The sequence below is a fragment of the Sarcophilus harrisii genome, chromosome 4 (genome assembly GCF_902635505.1).
Source record: "Sarcophilus harrisii chromosome 4, mSarHar1.11, whole genome shotgun sequence".
NCBI lineage: Eukaryota > Metazoa > Chordata > Mammalia > Dasyuromorphia > Dasyuridae > Sarcophilus > Sarcophilus harrisii.
Window position 1 is genome coordinate 435,099,669 of NC_045429.1, and position 20,251 is coordinate 435,119,919.

At 40.3% G+C, this 20,251-nt stretch overlaps 1 protein-coding gene across 1 annotated transcript in view; it reads left to right on the top strand.

Moving 5' to 3' along the window:
• The window catches only part of SLC13A2 (solute carrier family 13 member 2), a 44,194-nt gene that overhangs the window by 2,724 nt on the left and 21,219 nt on the right, over positions 1–20,251 (top strand). The window contains exons 2-3 of the mRNA XM_031967678.1: positions 16,395–16,523; positions 19,790–19,926. Of these exons, the coding sequence (XP_031823538.1) occupies positions 16,395–16,523; positions 19,790–19,926 (266 nt within the window). The remainder of the gene's footprint in view (positions 1–16,394; positions 16,524–19,789; positions 19,927–20,251) is intronic.

Genomic DNA, 20,251 nt, shown 5'->3' on the forward strand with positions numbered 1-20,251 from the left:
CCCTGACCTCAAGTGGTTTGCATTCTACTTAAGGGGAAATGAATCACTATTAGGGAAAAAATGAGTAAGTACAAAGCAAAGATGGGGGAGGGGGAGAACTTTGAGCATTAGTATAGTACACACACTCAGGAATGCTGGAAGACAGGTACGTGGGTAGACTGTGTGCCTGACACATAAGTTAGTGATCCAGGGGAACCAACAGGGAAGCAATGAAGACAGAGCAAATAGATCCATGATCAAACCTGGGCCTCCCAGGGCATGGAATTCATCCAGTCTCACATCCAATCATTTAAGAAATAGTGAGCTTGGTATCCTAAGTCAATAGATCTGGATTTCAGATTTGGATTTAAGTTCTGATTTGGACATTGGGTAAGCCACTCTGAACCTGTTTCTAAAAGAAGAAAAATATGGAGGTTATAGGGATTGAGTGAAGAAATAGGTGGGAAGACTAGATGCAAGGAGTGATTCTTGAATATAAACTACCTGTTGGCAATTGTCAATGCTGTAAAGTTATCCATACATATAACCTGTAAATAAAAGGCTATTAAAAAAAAAAAGAATATAAACTACCTGTAAAGTGAAAGCCTGAAGGGAGCAAACTTAGGGTCTAGTTGTCAGTAAGTCCCTCCATAAGCATTTATTTACTAAGCATCATGTGCCTCTATGGTAGATAAGACAAGTTTGTTGTTAGTTTTCAATCATTTCAGTCAGGTATCACTCTTTGTGACCCCATTTGGGGTTGTCTTGGCAGAGATACTAGAGCAGTTTATCATTTCTTCCTCCAACTTATTTTACAGATGAGGAAACTGAGGCAAATAGGACTAAGTGACTTGCCCAGTGTCATACAGCTAGCAAGTGTCTTGAGGCAGGATCCGAACTCGGATATTCCTAATTCTAGGTCTAGAATTCTAGGTCTCTCTTCTGTGCCACCTAGCTGCCCCATGTTTACAAACAACTTTAGTACCAGGCCAGCTATGATAAACACCATAAAGGTATAAGTAAATGCTATAGAAGTTCAAAGTGAGGAAAGATCACAAGGGAATCAAAGACTTTTCACATAGATCCTTATTTTACAAGAGGGAAATCACCCAGAAAGGTAATGTGATTGGTGCAACATCACATAGGACTTGAAACCCTGCCTATTGAAGGCAAATCCTGGTGTCTTCCTGCTAAACATTCCCTCCCTTTTGAATAGGGAGACCTAAGGAGACTTCGTGGAGGGAGTATTTTTACTGGGTTCTCCTTGAAGAATTTCTCCTGGTAGGAATGATGGTGGTCAGAGGGGATTCCAGATAGAAGGTACATTTTAGAAATGGTTTGGAGGTAGGAAAGGACAGGATTTAGAGCATTCCAGATCCTGTGCCCATATAAAGGAAGGGAGAAACTGAGGTTCAGAGCCTGAGTTTAGATGCAGGATCTGGATGAGAGTTTTTTTCATTAAACATTTATTAAGTACCTACAGTGTGCACCTGCTAGGTGAGAAGGTAGAAATAAAGTTTAGATAAAACATAAGAACTTTAATCCACAATATTTCATTGCTGACCAGCACAGGAAGAAAATTCAAGGCTCCTATTTCCCAACACAATGCTTTATACCACAATGATTTTAACTTTTTGGTCCCAGGACCCCTTTATTCTCTTAAAAATTACTGAAGACTTCCCTTCCCTCCCCCACGAGCTTTTGTTATGCTATGTCATATCAATTTTTATTGTATTAGAAATTTCAATATCTCAGTATTATAAATATAGCTTTTACCTCAGATTCCCTAGAAGAGTCTCAGATTTTTCTTGTGCAGCATAACTGTGGAAATATGTAAAGAACTGCACATGTTTAACATACTGGATTACTTGCTGTCTAGGAGACAGGATGGGGGGAAGGGAAAAAAAAATTGAAACACAAGGTTTTGCAAAGGTGAATTTTGAAAATTATCTATGCATAGATTTTGAGAATAGCTTTAATCAAAGAGAGAGAGAGGGAGAGAGAAGAGTTTCAGAGATCCCAAGCACTTTCAGAACCTGTTCTTTACAGAAACACCCTCCCCAAGTACTTTCAGAACCTGTTCTTTACAGAAACACCCTGAGCAGTGTTGCCTACTCACCAGCTCTGAAGTTTCCCCAGTAGTTGCATTTTCTTGGCAACTCAGGAGGGTAACAAAGTCTTGTGACTGACCGATGGACAGTCATTGTCAGCTAAGTCCCTCACAGGTTCATAAGGTTTAGAACTCAATGAAGCCTCAATGGACCAATTAATCCACCCCCTATCATTTTGCAGGAAGAAAACAGATACTCAGAGAAAGGAAATAATTAATCCACAGTAAAACAGCCAATTATCAGGCAAGGCCAGATTCAAGTGCAGGTCCTCATACTTCAGCTAAGACCCCATTTCCCTTACCCCTCTATATCCCTGCTTGCTGTGCTGCCCTCTTGGGTTCATTTCTATGCTCCCACATTTATGTATATATGTAATATATATTGTATATATGATGTATATATGTATATGTATGTCTATATATATGTACATATATACAACAATATATATGTAATAGGTAATTTTACCTATGTATCTGTTTATTTATCCACCTACTTGTCTATCTATATCTGCCTATTTACCTGCCAACCAATTATCTATCAAATCTCTATTGCTATCTCTATTTATATTCCTACTTTTTTTTCCAGCTGAAGTATAATATATTCTGCTCCAGCCTTTTATCTTTATTCTATGTATCTCTCTGTTTGAAATGTGTTTCTTATAAACAATATATTGTAGGATTCTGATTTTTAATCTATTCTGCTCTCTGCTTTTGTTTTATGATCGTTATGATTACCAGCTGTGTATTTCCCTCCATTCTATTTTCTCCCCTGTTTATAATTTTTTCTCTCCACCGTAGTTTTGGTCTTTCCATCATTGTAGTAGCTTTCCATGGTCAAGGTTCCTGTTTGTTTCTTATCATTTTCTTTCTTTCTTTTTTGCCGATTTTGTGACTTTTAAAGTTGAGTTCTGCTCCTGGAGCACAGGGAGCACTGTCCCAAGCTTCTTGTGCAGCTTTGCGCACAAGGGTTCCTTGTGTTTGGTGACTTGCTTACAGCACCAAGGATAGCCCCACCTAGTTCCACCTGTCACCTCCTGGTTTCCAGGGCTTACAATTTGCCTTCTGCATTGGGACTAAAGATTGCCCCACTGATTTGCTATTCTTTTGAGCTAAAATATAGGGGTTTCAATTTCTGATTGTGCTGTGATTAAGATCCTCCTGTTGATTTATCCCGACATTATCTGAATATAATCTTTTATCCAAGTGAAGATGATCTTTCCTGAAGTCCTTCCAAGCTATCTTGAGCTGGAAAATTGTCTCAGTCCCTCTCTTTTAAGTTCTGTTATTCCAGAATCTGTACAAAGGCTTGGTTTCATATTGTTTCCAAGGGAAACTGGAAAAGTGCCTGCAACTTCCTGGCTTCTCTTTGCATCTTTGGTCTCTTTTCTATCTATCTATATCCCTTCCAATATATTTAGCCCCAGTCTCTTTCCTAAGCTCCAGTACCCAATCATCAGCAAAGGTGGCTAAGGCAGAGCAACCTTATACCAATAAACCAACAAGCATTTATTAAGTACCTACTATGCCAGACACAGTGGTAGGCAAAGAATTAAACAATCTCAACTTATAATAAACTATTTTTAGCCATTAATTATAAACCCAGTTCCTAGTATATTCTTCTTCCCCAACTGTTCTTCATTCAGTGAGTGAGAGAGCTCAAAACAAACTGGAAGTGGACAGTTGACATCCATTTCTACTATACCTGGAAAGTAAAATTGTCCTTCCCCAGCCTCCATTCACATCCCTCTACTTTAAACCAGACCAAGCTCATTGCAAGTGCTGCTCTGGCCAAAGACAGCTAAGGCTAAAATACCTGAACAACAGGGAACATTTCAAACAGGGGCTACCTTCTTCTGGAGTTCCCATGGGATACTGGCTAACAGAAGCAGTTAAGAGTCTTGAAGACCTCAGTCATTTTCAGTCAGCCACAAAGGCAGTGCTGCCCATCAATATTTGGGCAGGAAGAGGTATTAAAATTCTGCTCTTCTGGTTCCTGAGAGGTGGATTCCAATCCCACTCTGAGGCTTACTACCTGTGTGATCTCAGGTAAGTCATTTAAGTTTCCTGGGTGTTAGTTTCTTCATCTGTAAAAAGAAAAAAGTTGAATTAGATGATCTGCTTCTAAAGGTCTCTTTTACTTCTACATCTTTTCTTTGGTGAGAGAATCTCAGGATCTCGAGTTAAATGGTGTTAGGATTCTTACAAGGTGCTAAGTCAGTTGTCTAATTTAGCAGGGTACTTAAAAGTTCTCTAGTTCATTAATGTACTTAGTACTTATTGGAGTTCTACAAGATTCATACCTTTAAGAGAGTATATATAAGCTAGGAGCCTCAACCAGGATTCAGTCCAGGAGATTCACAAGTCAGAGAGGACGAGCCCACTCTCGGAGGCAGAGACAGATTCATTCCATTTTCCCCCTTTGTGCTGGCTGGAGGCTGAAGCTGGAGAGGCAAAGGACTAGCAGCAAGAGCTCTCAGAACCAAGGAGGGAGATAGGCCTCTAAGAAAGCTAACTGGGCCCAAGGAAGGAGACAATACTTGAAAGAGAAAATAAAGGATTTGGACTTTAACTCCTAGCTGCATTGGGGTGATTACGGCTGCCTCTAGAGACCCCAAGGAAGCCCCAAGGAAATCTGCTCCCAGAGAACATTATATTTTAGAGAAGAACATATAAGAAGGAACTTTGCCAACTTGTCCAATCTGTACCTGAAAACAAGCTATTTCTACAGTATATCCAAAAGGTGGGCAGTTAGCCTTTGCTTGAAGACATTCGATGCATAGAAACCAATGCCATCTCCAAACTACCCCCATTGCACTTGTGGAGGACTCTACTTTTAGGAAGTCTTCCCTAATTTAGTCTAACTTTTCTTCTTGCCATCCACCCATTGCTTCTGGGTCTGCCTTCTGGGGACTAAGAGAACAAGACTCATCCTTCCTCTATGTGACTCTTCAGATACTTGCACTATTACCTCTTACCTTGAGACCTTGAGTCTTCTTTCTTCTCCAGAATGGAAACTCCTAACAACTCCACCCAATCTTTCTATAATATGCACTCAATGCCTTTCACTGCCCCATTACTCTTTTCTTGATGCTCTCCATTATCCATGCCCTTGCTCAAATGTGCTCTTATGTTCCAGGGAAGAATTTTCCATTATTTAAACAATGACCCAGCCTGGGTTCAAAGCTCTGGTTTTCCCTAGAGTTCACTGACTTCAAGCAGTTTACAGGATTAAAGGATTTTCTGCTACAGAAGTTACCTAATCAACTATATTATTTTGATATATATTTTTGATATATATATTTGAGCTATAGAAGTTACCTAATCAACTCTGCCAACCTGATGGATATTACAGAAGAGGAAACAAAACTCACAGAGATTAAATGACTAACCCTAGAAGTACCTAGAAGACCCAGGATTCAAATCTAAGCTTTCAAGACTTCAAATCTAGTGCTTTTCTCACTGGGCAACCACAACTACTTGAGAAAACAAGTGTAGCTGAGAAGCTGAATCACCTCTCTTAAAGATAAAGAGGGAGGAAAATCTCTGGTTCTAGGATAAAGGTTTCTCAGGAGTTATAATGAAAGGTCATTTACTGTAATAGAGCAATCTGATGTGCTGAGACTTCTCAAAACTACATGACTTGTTTCAGGAGCACTTATGAAAGATTTACAACAATCCTTAACTGAACAAGAACTTGAAGGTTTTTTTGTTTGTTTTTGTTTTTTATCAATTTTCACCTTTTCCCTTTGGATAGAACTGATCTCGATACTATCTCAAATGCATAAGGATCCAGCATCTTTCAACTCCCTTGGGTTCAATCATCATTTTTATGTAGAGGATTCCCAGATCTCTTTCTTTTTCTGTCTTTCTCTGGTTCCTTCTGTCTGTTTCTCTCTCTCTTCCTACCTACCTATCTACCTACACATCTAGCTAGCTAATCTCTATCTCTATCCATATTTCTATTTATATGTATACTTATTGATATATTTAGCCCTATTCTCTTTCCTGAACCTCAGTACCCATTCACCAGCAACCTGAGAGGTTTATATGAACTTTTGCCTTTTCCCTTTGGATAAGACTGTACCAATACTACCTCAAATGCATAGAGATAGCAGGTTTCAGCTCCCCTTGGGTTCAATCATCATTTCTATGTTGAGGACCTCTAGATCTATCTTCTGTCTATCTAATTATTTAGCTACTAATCTATCTGTCTAATCTCTATCACTTTCTATGTTTCTATCCTCTATCTCCCTATCACTATATTTATCCTTGTCTCTTTCCTGAGCTCTAATAGCTGCTTAGGGCACATTTGCAAATGAATATCCCATGGGCACCTCAAACTCAGCGCAGCCAAATCAAAACTCATTAGCTTTTCCTCCAAACCCTCTCTTCTCCCAACTTTCTGATTCTCTGGAGAGCACTAGCATCCTTCCAGTCAACCAGGTTGACAAGCTCAGAGTCATCCCAGATGCGTCACTCTCACTCATTCCCCATAATCACATCAGTTGTCCAAGTTTGTTGATCCTATTTCCATAGAACATCTCTGGCATCCATTCTCTTCTCTCTACCCACACACACCACCACCTCATCCTAATGACTATAATTGTCTCCTAACTAGATTCTGCGCCTAAGTCTCTCTCTGTTTCATATTCTACACAACTGCCAAAACAATATTTCTGAAGCAAAAGGTTGTACTAGGACACGTTCCTACTCCCTATTGCCTTGAGGATAAGATTTAAAAAGAAAAAAAAAAAAAAAAACGATCTTCCTTTGGCATTTTGAAGCCCTCCATAGTTTAGCTTTAAGTGACCTTTCTAAGCTTATTAATACATTACTCAATTTTAGCCATTCTACATTCCCATGAAATTGTCATCCTGTTATTCCCTGTATAAAATACTCCCATTTCTCATCTCGGTGCCTTTGCCCATGTCTGGTTTAATTTTCTCCCCACTTTTGACTCAGTTTCCTTCAAAGTTCTAAGTCTTAATACTGATTCCATAACCTGCTTGTGAGGATAAAATGATATAATATATGCAAATCATTTTTAGGGAAAGATTTATAATATATATATGTATATAATATAATAAAATAATTATATATTATATATAATATTAAAGGGTCTATAAATATAGGGTTTTTCTTAAATAGATGTAGTCATGCAAAACATTTCCATATCAGCAATGTTATAAAAGAAAACAGACATAGAAAAATAAAGTTTTAGAAAGTATGTTTCAGTCTGCACTCAGAACTCATTAGTTTTCTGGAGGTGAATAACATTTTAACATTTTCCATCATGGGCCCTTTGGAACTGTCTTGGATCATCATTTTGATCATAGTGGCTAAGTCTTTCACAATTCATCATCCTTCTTAATATTGCTGTTACTATGTATAATTTTATACTATAGTACAAAAGTACTATGTACTTTTGATTTTTTAAAAAAATATTTCAATAACTGTAGTTCAATGTAGCTGATTTTTCTTTTTTGATTCTGTGTATTTTATTTCCCTTAAACCTCTCTGAGCTTCTGTTTTCTGATCTGCAAGATCGAGATAATAATAGTTCGCAGGTTTTAGTGAGAATCAAATGAGATAATATATGTAATATGCTTTGCAAACCTCAAAAGCTACATAAATACAAGCTGTAATTATTTATTCACCATTCATTTACTTCATGATTTTGGACAAGGCAAGTAATAAAATTCAAGTCAGGACATATATTTCAATCCTGGCTTTACCATTTGCAAAGAACTTTAAGCAAATCACGGCCTTTCTTGTGGATCTCCCTTTACTGATCTGTGAACGAGGGAGTTGGAACTCCAGCCGAGGTGAGCTAGAGCCATCACCCGCTAGCTTATGATGTTAAATTTTCTGTGTGAGCAATGTAAAACTCCAAAATTGGCAAATATTTCAAATCAGGGTCTTATTGTTTTGTTGGTGGTCTAGAATTAAGAATATGATGCCAAAAATGTGATTAAAACAGATTAAATATCAAATGTGATATATATTCCTGTATACACACACATAAATATTTTTCCAGACAGATTATTAAATGTTAATCAGCATGCCGTTGCTTCCTATTTAAGAATCCTATGATTCTAAATAAGATGATCACTTAGAGGGAAGCCAAATGAGGTGTTCCTGAAGTAGACTAGATCTCCAAGGCTTTTTATGGCTCTAAACCTCAGATCCCATGATTCCAAAACCTTCTACTTCTCACTACCACAGCATCCTAGGCTTCCCAAATGGACAGTTGTTTGATCCCAAGGGCATGAAGGTTCTTAATATAGTTTAGACCTGAAAAGACTTAATATCGAGACCTAAATCAAAAGATCTAGACAAGAAAGGGACTCTAGAGATCATATAATCCAATTCACTCATTTTGCAGATATGGAAACTGAGGCCCAGGAAGGGGAAGTTGTAAGTAGAATTAAGACTTGAATTCAGGTCTCTTGGTTTCTCCACAGTCAGGTCTTATTCCGAAAAAAAAAGAGGATTGAAGGCCCCTGACTTTTGTGTGATATGGACCCCTTGGGTGTGGCCCGATGAAATCTATAGACACTTTCTCAGAATAATGTTTTTAAATAAAATAAAACATAGGATTAGAAAAGAAATAAATTAGGCTGAAGTAATTATGAAAATATTTTTAATTATAGTAAGAACTCCAGGAGGTAAGCTCTACAAGTCCCTCTAGTTCATTTACTTTCAATAAGGATTTATTAAGCTTTCCAGCTCTTTATTCAGTACTTGTTTTGGGGTCACTAATCCAGCATGGTTTATTACAAGTACATCCCAGAATATGCCAAAAGGGGAGGGACTAGATGGCATCATTCCCATTGGGAGTTCCAGTGGTTCCCCAAGGCAACCAAGAGCACCCAAAGCAATTCTAGAATTGATCTGCCTAGAACCACTGTTAACAATTCAAACCCCTCTACCCTCCCCCTCTCTATAGTGGGGATGAGGGAACATTCTTCAGGCCTTCCTCAAGCCTTCTCATCCACTATGCTTGTCTTATATCCTTTCTGCCCTTAAATCTGTTGAGGACCTAAGCCTGAGAGCCTCAGTTTTCTCATCAGTAAAATGGGACTAATTATACTTGCCCTTTCTGTCTAGAAACGTTGTTTTGTGAAAATCAAATGAGCTAATGTGTGTGAAAGTGGTTCCCACCCTTCCCCCCTCTCACACACACATACTTACCCACCACCACCAAGGAGGACCAGTCTCTACCAGCCTAAGTTAACTATCAAACCAAGGGACAGCCCCTGGGGCATCTGGGCATTTGCTGCTGATGCTCCAGTTATTCTTGCCCTAGTAATGGTTAATCACAATGTGGGTCAATTCCCAAAGGCCCTTCAGGGGACACCCAGTTAATTCTTTCCTCCCCCTACTCCCCCCCTCACCCCCAGGGCTGGTAGTCTTATTGCCTGTGTCTTCTGAGATGGGACTAGGCAGATTTCCACTTCTATCATTACCTTTCATCCCAATTGTATCTTTCTGAAGGACGATGCTGTCTCCCATGAGCTGGAGGATCTCTGACGTCAGACACTGTGGATTCTCCTACTTTTCTTATCTGTTCTTGGCCCAAAACCCCCAACACATACATACCTTGTTCAGTTACCTTTTTTTTTCTGAGGTAATTGGGGTTAAGTGACTTGCCCAGGACACACAGCTAGGAAGTGTTAAGTGTCTGAGACCAGATTTGAACTCAGGCTGACTTCAGGGCCAGCACTCTATCCATTGCACCATCAATTCAATTACGTCTTAATCTTAATGGGAGCAATATTTAGGTAGCTAGCACTTTGCTCTCTTACCAGAAGCCAACCTGAACTGCTTCTCCCTCCTGGAATCCCTGGTCTCCTTCACATTCAGCTCAAGCTGCACCTTCCAGGTGTCCTTCCCACTCCATCCCTACCCTCAGCTTCTAGAACCTTTGCTCTAGAGTTACTCTGTATGTATCATGCCAATCGTGACTCTATCTATTTGTATATAGGTTTGCTTTAGAATGTAAGTTCTTTGAAGGTAGGAACTGTTTCCTTTCTGGTTTGGTATCCCCAAAAGTCTGCGCAGTGCTTGGCAAATAGAAACCCATAATAAATTCATGTTGAATGGCTAACATGGAAATGTGTTTTGCATGACTTCCCATGTATGATGGAGATCATAGCTCTTGCCTTCTCAGTGGGTGGGGGAAGATGCTATCTACATCCAGAAAAAAAGAACTATGGAGATTAAATGTAAATCAACACATGCTGTGTTTAATTCTTTTTTTGGTTTTTTTTTTTCCTCTCTCACATGGTTTTACCCTTTGATTCTGATTTTTCTCTCCCAGCATGATTCATAAAGTATTATAGGCTAAGAATGAATAAATAAATGAATGAATGAATGAATAAATAAATATGAATGTTAAAAAAAAGTAACTGGATAAATGTTGATTGGTCATAGAGAGTGCTGGACTAAGAGATGAGAAGACCTAGGTTTAAATCTTGCCTCTACTAGTTTTGAGATCATGGGCAAATCACTTAATCTGATGTTCTTCAGGGCCAATTCCTTGGAATTTTTCTTTTAAAATTGAAGTTGGTGAAGGCAGTTCATATTTTTTTTAAGTTTATACATGTAAAATTATGGTAAAGCTATTTCCACATTAGTCATGTTGTGAAAGAAGAATTAAAACAACAGGGAAGAATCACAAGAAGAAAAAAAACTAAAACTAAAAAAACTGAAAGTGCTTCAATTTATATTCAGACTGCATAGTTCTTTCTCTGGATGTGAATAGAATCTTCCATCCCTAGTCTTTTGGAATTGTCTTGGATCATTGTATTGCTAAGAAGATCTAAATGTATCCTAGTAGGTCATTATACAGTGTTGCTACTATGTACAATGTTCTGGTTCTGCTCATTTCACTTTGCATCAGTTCATGTAAATCTTTCCAGGTTCTTTTGAAATCTTCATGCTCATAATTTCTTACAGAACCATAATAGTCCATTACATTCATCTACCATAACTTGTTCAGCCATTCCTCAATTGATGGGCATCCCCACAATTTCCAGTTCTTTGCCACTGCTAAAAGAGCTCCTATAAATATTTTTATACATGTAGGTCCTTTTCCCTTTTTAATGATCTCTTTGGGATACATACCTAGTAGTGGTATTGCTGGATCAAAGGTATGCACAGTTTTACAGCACTTAGGGCAATTGCTCTTCAGACTGTTGGATCAGTTTCAACTCCACCAACAATGTATTAATGTGGTGAAGGCAGTAATAGAGATTGAATCTTTTCCATATTTACCAGAACATTCCTGGGAGATAGGTCATAGGATGACAGATTTAGAGTTAAAAAAAAAAAAAAACAACTTGAGGGATCATCTAGTTCAATCCCCTCTCATTTCATAGATGTGGAAACTAATGCTCAGCTCTTTTCTGGAGCCCAGATTAATTCATTATAATTGCATAGCATATACAACCTTTCTCCTTTTCTTTCTTCTTTCCTTCCCTCCCTCCTTTATTTCTTCCTTCATTCCTTGCCTCCCTCCTTCCCTTACTGGTGAGGAGAGGGAGGAAGTATTCTTTTCCTGGAACTCTTTTTGGGTTGGTTCATTAGATTTAGACCTGGAAAGGACCTTAGATGCCATTTAGTTCAATTCTCATTTTTAAAGAGGAGAAATTGAGATTTAGAGAATATATAGGTATAAAGATATAATCCCTCTACATATGTATCTACATAGAGATTTTTAGAAAGACTCTAAATCCAAAATCTTCTCCACTGTACAGTTATTCAATCAGTAGAGTGTCTACTATATTAGAGTACTGAAGCAGAAGTAAAGAGGAAGGAACCAGATAGAGGAGAACTAAAACCCCACATCTCTGCCTGCTTAAAACTCAATTTAGTTTTGGGAAGGACCAGTATATCAATATGTATGCTAACAAGCTTGGGATGCTCTTAAAAGCACATTAGAATAATGAAAGGACCTTAGAGCTCATACAGTCCAACCCCATTATTGCACAAAGGAGGAAGCTGAAGCTGACACAGTGGAATTGGCCACCCAAAATCACTCAATGAATTTGTGCCAGAGCCCAGGTCTCCTGGCCAATGTGCCGAAAGCATAGGATTTAAAACATGGGGTAAAATTTCCATAAGATTAAGATGACTTGTAAATCTAAAGCATCATACAAATGCAGGTAGATGGTAATCAGGTAAGGTTTCTGGGAGATAATAAGATTAGAACCGGTTTGATTCAATAAGCATTAATACAAATAAGCACCTATTGTGCCAGGGCAGCTAATGGCTCAATGGATAAAGCATCAGGGCCTACAGTCAAGAAAATTTGAATTCAGATCCAGCCTCAGACACTTACTGTGTGATCCTGGCAAGTCACTTAACTCTGTTTGCTGCAATTTCCTCGAATGAGCTGGAGAAGAAAATGACCAACCACTCCAGTATCATTGCCAATAAATAGGATTACGAAGAGTCAGATGTGACTGAAGTGACTTAACAGTAATAATTAAGCCTGTGTACAATGAATTGAGTTAGAGAGTGGTCAGTTAAGCACTGATTGAGTGCTCACTGTATCCAGAACTCTGGACTAAATTCTGAAGGAGACTGGGAAAGGAGACAAGAGAAAACACTGCCCTTTTAAGAAACTTACATTCTCCTGAAGTCAGATGGAGGACTGATACCATAAGTATTTATGCATAGAACAAGGTAGGGATGATGAAGGAGGAGCCTGAAGTTAAGAAAGGCTTCTCAAAAGACAACGTATGATGGGAGAAGGGTCAAATGTATAGGTTAGAAGGCCACCATGGAAAATATGGCATGAGGTGGAGAGGAGGCATTCCAGGTAAGGGGAGGAAAAGAAAAGGGAAGCCCGGGGAGTAGATATGTGTTGGGTAAACAGGAAGAAAATCCAAGATCAGGACCTCTAGGCTGTTCGGTATAATCCCTCCATTATACAGATGAGGAAACTGAGGCCCATTGAGGTTAAATGGCTAAATTCAGTTTGGCCAAATTGGGGCATGAGGACCTGGGTGCTGAGTATCAAGAGAAGACTCGAAGGAGTCTGGAGAGACTAGAGCAGGAGTATGTCATGGACCCTTTAGCAGTTGGTGAAAATTATAGTTCCCTTCTCAGAACAATGTCTGTTGCCCTGTATTCATAATTGAAGAAAATACATTTCAGTGAGAGGTTAATAAAAGAGAATAACAATGAGAGGTTCCTGGACCTGCTGAAATCTAGCCACATTCTCTTCGGGGACTGATTCATGCCCAGATTAAGAACTCCCTGAAGATGCTAGATGGGGTGATAAGAGCTGAACTATAAATCTGAAGGCTGGATTCCATTCTTGGTTTGGCTACTAAACTGTTGGTGACCTCAGGGGAAATCCCTTTTCTCTGTAAAGATCAACAGCATAGAAGCCAGGAAAAAGATGATAGGTAGGGAGGTGGATGAGTACAGAGAAAAATGGAGGATAAGTACATGGTTAGATGGGAAAATATAGAAGGGGAGAGAGAATAGATAGAAAGAAGGATAAATGGATGGATGGATAGAGATAGATGATGTAATATTCTATTTCTATTCTATTATTATCTATTCTCTATCTATTATCTATTCTATTATCTAAAGGTATCTATTTACTATCAGTAGACACTGTCTAGATGATGAAAAGACAGAGACAGATGAGAGACAGAGAGAGAATGAGAGAGAGAGACAAAGACACAGAAACACAGAGACAGAGAATGCAATAATCTGGGGATACTTACTCCAAGCAAGGCAGTGTTCTGTCCTCGATGAGCTTACATTGGAATGGGGGAAGACAATACAAAAAGGGGACCATAAAACCCCTTTCATGCTGAAGCTTCATTTCCCAGGTCTGTTAATCTTAGAGGGTAAGAATTTAGGGATCAAACTCCCATTTTACTGATGAATAAACTGAGCCTCCAGTCCTCCATTGCCTCCTCCTCTTTGCCTTTCTTCCCACTGAAAGCTGAGACTTTGACAAGACTTCCTTGGGATGGAGCAAGGCAGGGGGAGGGAAAGGTCTGGTCACAGAGTCCACCGAGGCCCTTTCACTCTGCCTGCATTGGGCCAAGGGAGTTGATAGGAGTAGGCCGATGAGTAACTGAGCTGTTCAATCATTGCAAAGGCAATTAGAGGGAGAGGAGCCCTGGGATCAGCAAGATACTCCACACCCTGTGGATAGAAGTTGGGAGGGGGAGGTTTACAGGGCCGGGTTCAAAGCAGCCCCCCTCTCCCCTCCCCCAAGCTCTTCCCCAGAGGAAAGTGGATATGTGTGGAGATGAGCAACAGGAGACCCCTTGGAGCTGGTGAGTTGGCCCCTTTCCAGGCTGGGGAGAGGACACTGGGGGGACCAAGTCTGCCCCATGACCGGGCCCAGTCGGCCCAGAATGAGTGCCCCTCCCTCTCAAGATCTTCTCTGCTTTGCCCTCAGTTCCTCAATCCCATCCTCAGCCCTGTTTTCCAGCAGGAGGTTAAGTCTGTGTGAAAAAGCACAAACTTCACTTTGCTTCTGCCAAGAGGGCCTGACAGGGAGGAGACTTGAATCCCTTTTGGGCCATAACTTTCTCACCAGGTTAGAAATTCTGGCTAAGAATTCTCACTCAGAAGCCTTTGAGGTGTTTCCTTCCCCCCACATCCAACTACCCCCCATCACAGAAATACCGACTCAATTGGACCAGAAGTCCCATCAGCTGACAAATCATTTCTCCCCTTTTCTCCCCTCCCCATTCTTTAGCCTTCTTACTAACTGATCTTACTCTCCTTCCCCAGTCCTGCTACACCCTTCCCCCCATGTCCGAGACTATGGTTCTAAGTAAAGTATGGCACACACCCCAGGGTGGCAGGAATGCCAATTGCTATTATATTTGATTTAGTCTAAGGTTTTCTTGGCAAAGAAATTAGGGTGGTTTGCCATTTCCTTCTCCACCTCATTTTATGGATGAAGAAACTGAGTAAAGCAGAGTAATGTTGACTTGCTCAGGATTACACAGCTAATAATCCAATCTAAGGCTAAATTCAAACTGGGGTCTTCCTGACTCTAGAGCTGGTGCTATCCACCTGGTCGCCCAGTACTTTTGCCAATACTTTTGTATCCCTGCCAAACAATTTTAGATCATACACATCCTTAGTTTCTTGATATTGTATTCTGCTTCTCTCCCATCTCACAGCCTCAGTTCTTATCTTCTCCCCCCATAGTACTTCCTGTCCCTGACTTCTGCCCTCTGGATTCTCTATATCCCTTTCCCTAATTTAATCTTCCAGTTCCTGCTCTTCCTCACCATGTGACCCCTGTTCTCTCCACCCTTCTTCCTTGCTCCCAATCCCCTCACCCAGAATCCTTCTTTCCTGAGAAATCAAACCAAATTGATGTGAATAGTTATCAATCACCAGTGGGTAATACATTCAGGGCTGAAGGCCTAGACTGGAAAAGGGACATCTTCCTCTATTAGGATATAACAGCAAAGCCCCAGTTCCCTCTTGGAATAAAGAATTTGGCCTAGAGCTCTGATATTCTAGGATTTTAGGCCCCAATCCCCATCCTTACCCCAACCCCGTCTCTGACCCAGACTTCACAAGTGTGCTCCCTGAGGAAAAGTTGGAATATAAACTCCTTGAGGGCAGGAACTATTATGTACATCTTTGTGTCTCTAGTGGCTAATACATAGATGCTTAATAAATGATTGTGGATAGATGGGTGGATGGATGGATGGATATCTCCTCCATACTGAGAGCTCTCATTCTTTGTATCTAACGGCCCACCAGGGCTTGATCTTTCCCCTTTTCTTCAACTCTCCAAACACTCAGCTTGGTTTTCCAATCCATTCAAAAGGCTCTTTCTCCTTGTTAAAAGTTTTAAGTGGCCTGAATCTCTCTTTTCTCCCATATTTCTGAGTGTGAAGACTAGAAGAAAACTGGGTCATGGGATTCAGAAGAGTAATCTTGTGGAAGAAAGGGCAGGAAGAAATGGTCAATTAGAGGGAGATTTTTTATTGAGAAGGGGCACAGGGTAATAAAGGTGTCTTTTGAGGGGCAGCTAGATGGCAGAGTGGACAGAGAACTAGCCATGAAGTCATGAGGACCGGAGTTCAAATCTGGTCTCAGACACTTGGGACTTACTAGCTGTGTGACGCTGGGCAAGTCACTTAATCCCAAGTGTCTCCTCCCCCCACCCGAAAAAAAAAATCTAATTGAAAAAAATCAAAAGACGAAATATAAAACTGAAACAGTTACTAGAAAAACTAGAGATAAAGGTGTCTCTCTGGTCCCTGATTGCTCTCTCTCTCTCCGATCCTGCCTCCAGGAAGCCCAATGTGCTTACGCCATCATCCTCATGGCCCTCTTGTGGTGCACAGAAGCCCTACCCCTGGCCGTCACTGCCTTTTTCCCTCTCATCCTCTTCCCCATGATGTCCATCATGGAAGCATCTGAGGTGAGTCTTTCTCCTTATTCCCACCTCTTCCTGCCCATCCATACCCACAAGAGGTGTTTGGGGGAGAGTGGGAGCCTGAGAAAGGGTTGGGTGGACAACACTATTGGATGAGAAGTAACCATATACCTTTATATATGAATGGAGCATACTTGTAAAAAATACTTGTGATGTGCATTTCTTTGTTACTGAGATCTCATAATTATTCCCATTTTTCATATGACCAAACTAAGGGCCACTGAGCTGGAGATTTGCCTAAGATCCCTCAGCTTACACTGACTAAAATTGTACATTTATATTCAGTACAAAGAGTATTGAATTTGTAGGGAGAAGAAAGGATTCTAGGCCCTTGACCCAACTCCCCACCACTCACATACACCACCACCCCCTGCCATTTAATTGCTGTATGATCTTGGGAAAGTCATTTTGATGAGACCTAGATTTGGGGATTCCCAGTCAGGGAACCAAATGAAGGGGTTTGACTCCCCTCAATCCCGTTAGGACTTGGCACAAGGTAGGGAGTTGTGGGAACCACTTTCTGGCCATGCAAAAGTCCTTCATAAAGGAGTTTACAAACCAGAAAAGCTGGACTGATAAAAAGAAGTTTATTATAGACATTAGGAAGTCAGTCTTTGCTATGCATGAATAGAAAGTGGCAAGGTCTGACAGAGAAGTAAAGTTTCAAGTAGAGCGATCTCCATGGAGAAGCATAAAGTCTTGTTAGAGAAATAGGTGAGAATAAAGAGAAGGTAACGCTGAAAGAGAACATCATTTCAGCGGGCAGAGATTGATGGTATGACAGGGATGGCATATTAGGTCCCCTGCAAGGACTGTGCCCCACGTTGCCATTTTTATAAGGAAATCTGAGACAGAAATTTCAACCCAATGAGATTCCCTCAATGCTGTCACTGCCCCCAGCCCCAGATGAGACCACTTAATGGGAGTGGTTTTGAGCCAACAATAAGGATCAACAGAAATCTAGATGTCCCGATACCTGAGATTACTTCAACTAGTCCCACCAAGATAAACCACTTTATCTTGGTTCTTTGGGGAGGGTTTCACAGAGGAAGGATTCTGTCCTTCAAGGAGCTTCAAGTGCTTTATTTACCTCATGGCTCGTTCCCAGAGTCAGAGAGAGAGAAAAAGTTTCAGGGCTCCCCTCATCATTTTAACCAATCCTGGCCTAAGCAGCCTCATCTAAAAAATGAGCATAATGGTAATTTCCTTTTCTAAAAGCAGGGAGCCAGAGTGTCCTCTGGGAGTCCCTCTTAATGTCAATGATAAACAGCCCCAGGACTTTCTATTGCTGCCCTCAGATAAGGATTAGGCCAGTAGCCTAATCCTTTGCATTTCTGGGGAGTAGGAGGGGAGGATCCTGTTAGCTGAGATATCCCCATGTCCCACCCTCTGAGATGGTGTGAACAGCTTGCTGTACTTGGAATAAGAGACCCCTATGTTCTAGATACTCAAATACTTACTACCTGGGTAACCACTGACAAATCACTTAATCTCTTCTAAAACTTATCCATGAAATGGGAATATTTTCACTCATAAAGTGCTACATAAGTAGCCATTGTTATTAGCTGCTGGACTTACTTGGGTTATGATGAGCTCCATAAAGAAATTCAGTGTCTTTCTCCCTGGCCATCTCTAAGCCAAAGGAAAGTTCATGAAGGCTCTGACCCAGGAGGGCATTTTTAATGTTCTTCACAATTGAGTTTTCAAGGCTGAGTTTGTACAACTTCAAATACCCATAGACTCTGAAAAAAAAAAAAATTACATCTAGACATTTTGTACTCTAACCCCGAAGTTAGAAGACTTCATAACACTCACATTTTTTGATTCTTGACATCTTCTCAAGCTTATTTGACCATGGAAGTCATTGGGGCTTGAAACTTGCTGACAGAACTTGTACATATAAATAGGGAATGAAGCTCAGAGTGGTTAGGCAGGAAATATCTGGAAGAATAATAGGATGGGAAGAGGGAACAAAGGAATATTGAAAATAAAAAGGAGGAAATAATTCATTTGTTTTGATAAATACATAATTCCATGTTTACTTTTTTAGAAGGGAAAGTATCACGGCCATTGATTTTTTTTTTTCCCCAGAAGTCCTATTCACCAGACAAAGAACATCAAGGTTCCATAAGACATTATCTTAAAAGCTTTTTGGGTGGAAAGATGCCATTGGTTCAGGATCATTGGTTTAGTTGCTTTGATCATCCTATTTTATGGATTCTGGACAAAACCCTTCACAATTTGGCAGAAATGTGATTAATGAAGCTAGTCTTTGGCTCTTAGGATCACTGATTAAAGACTTGAGGAGACTTTCAAAGTCATTAGATCCCTGCTATCAAAACTCAGATAGAAACTGGGACTACCAATGAATATATAATTATCCGTGTGAGTTGCATATTTTTTTAGTTTTTAAATGTAGTATTATTCATGTTTTGTTGCACTTTTCTTTATTTCTGCCCAATATTTCCCAATTACATTTTAATCTGATGGGGCAGGTGATCTCAGGACTGGGGACCATGGACACTTCTGGACGAATCTGTCCCACCTTTCCCATTTTACATATGAGACTTAAATAACTACCCTATACTCAAACAAGTTGTTTTTTCCCTGACAAGGACTGCCTCAAATTGACTTAAAATATAGTGCTAATTCTCTTCAGGAGAGAGATCTAAAATAATGATAAATCCAAAAATTATTCACATCAGCTTTGGGATGCATTATACTTGTTTATTCATCATCTTCATTGTGTCCTTTTTAGGATTTAATATTTTATTCCAATGAGTACATAAAATCATGCTTGGGGCAAGGGGAAACCAGCCTAGTATTTCCCCTTGGATAATGAATGAATTTGAGGGTCAGACTTATGTTTGAAAGTTTAAAGCTGCTGTGATCTCCAAACCTATGGTTATCCTGGTATTTGGGGGTTGGGAGGAGGGAGAGTCAATCCTTTCTGTGCCCTGGACCCTCTGGCAGCAAACTGGTGAAGTCTATAAGAGCCCTTGTCAGAATTATGTTAAGTAATACAAAATATATACAATTACATAAGAAGCCAGTTAGATTGAAGTACTGCTGTCGACATGTTAAAATACAAATTCTTGGCTAAAAAGTCCTTAGTTCTTCTAAAAAGCCCCAAGAATTAAAAAGTTATTAGAATTAAGAACATGGGCAGGAAATGGTACCCTCCTTTGCCTCTCACTCTCCTCTCTCTCTCTCTCTCTCTCTCTTTCTCTCTCTCTGGGACTTGACATCAGGTTTGCGTCGAGTACTTGAAAGACACCAACATCCTCTTCATCGGGGGCCTGCTGATGGCCATAACTGTTGAAAAATGGAACCTACACAAGCGCATTGCTCTCCGTGTCCTCCTCATCATTGGCGTGAGACCAGCATTGTGAGTCCAGAAGGATTCCACATCCCAGGACAAGGAGCAGGTTTTGGGCAGTTAATGTGGTGGGGACTGAGGTGGGGAGGGTGAACAGGGGTCAAGGGAGCATTCCCTGGTCTCCATGTGTTTTTGAAAGAGGCTGGGGGTGGGGGTGGGGGGGCAGCTAGGTGGTAGAGTGGCTAGAGCACCAGTCCTGAAGTCAGGAGGACCTGAATCTGACCTCAGACACTTAACACTTCCTAGCTGTGTGACCCTGGGCAAGTCATTTAACCCTTAATCCCAATTGCCTCAGCCAAAAAAGAAAGAAAGAAAGAGGCTGGGGGGTGGGCGG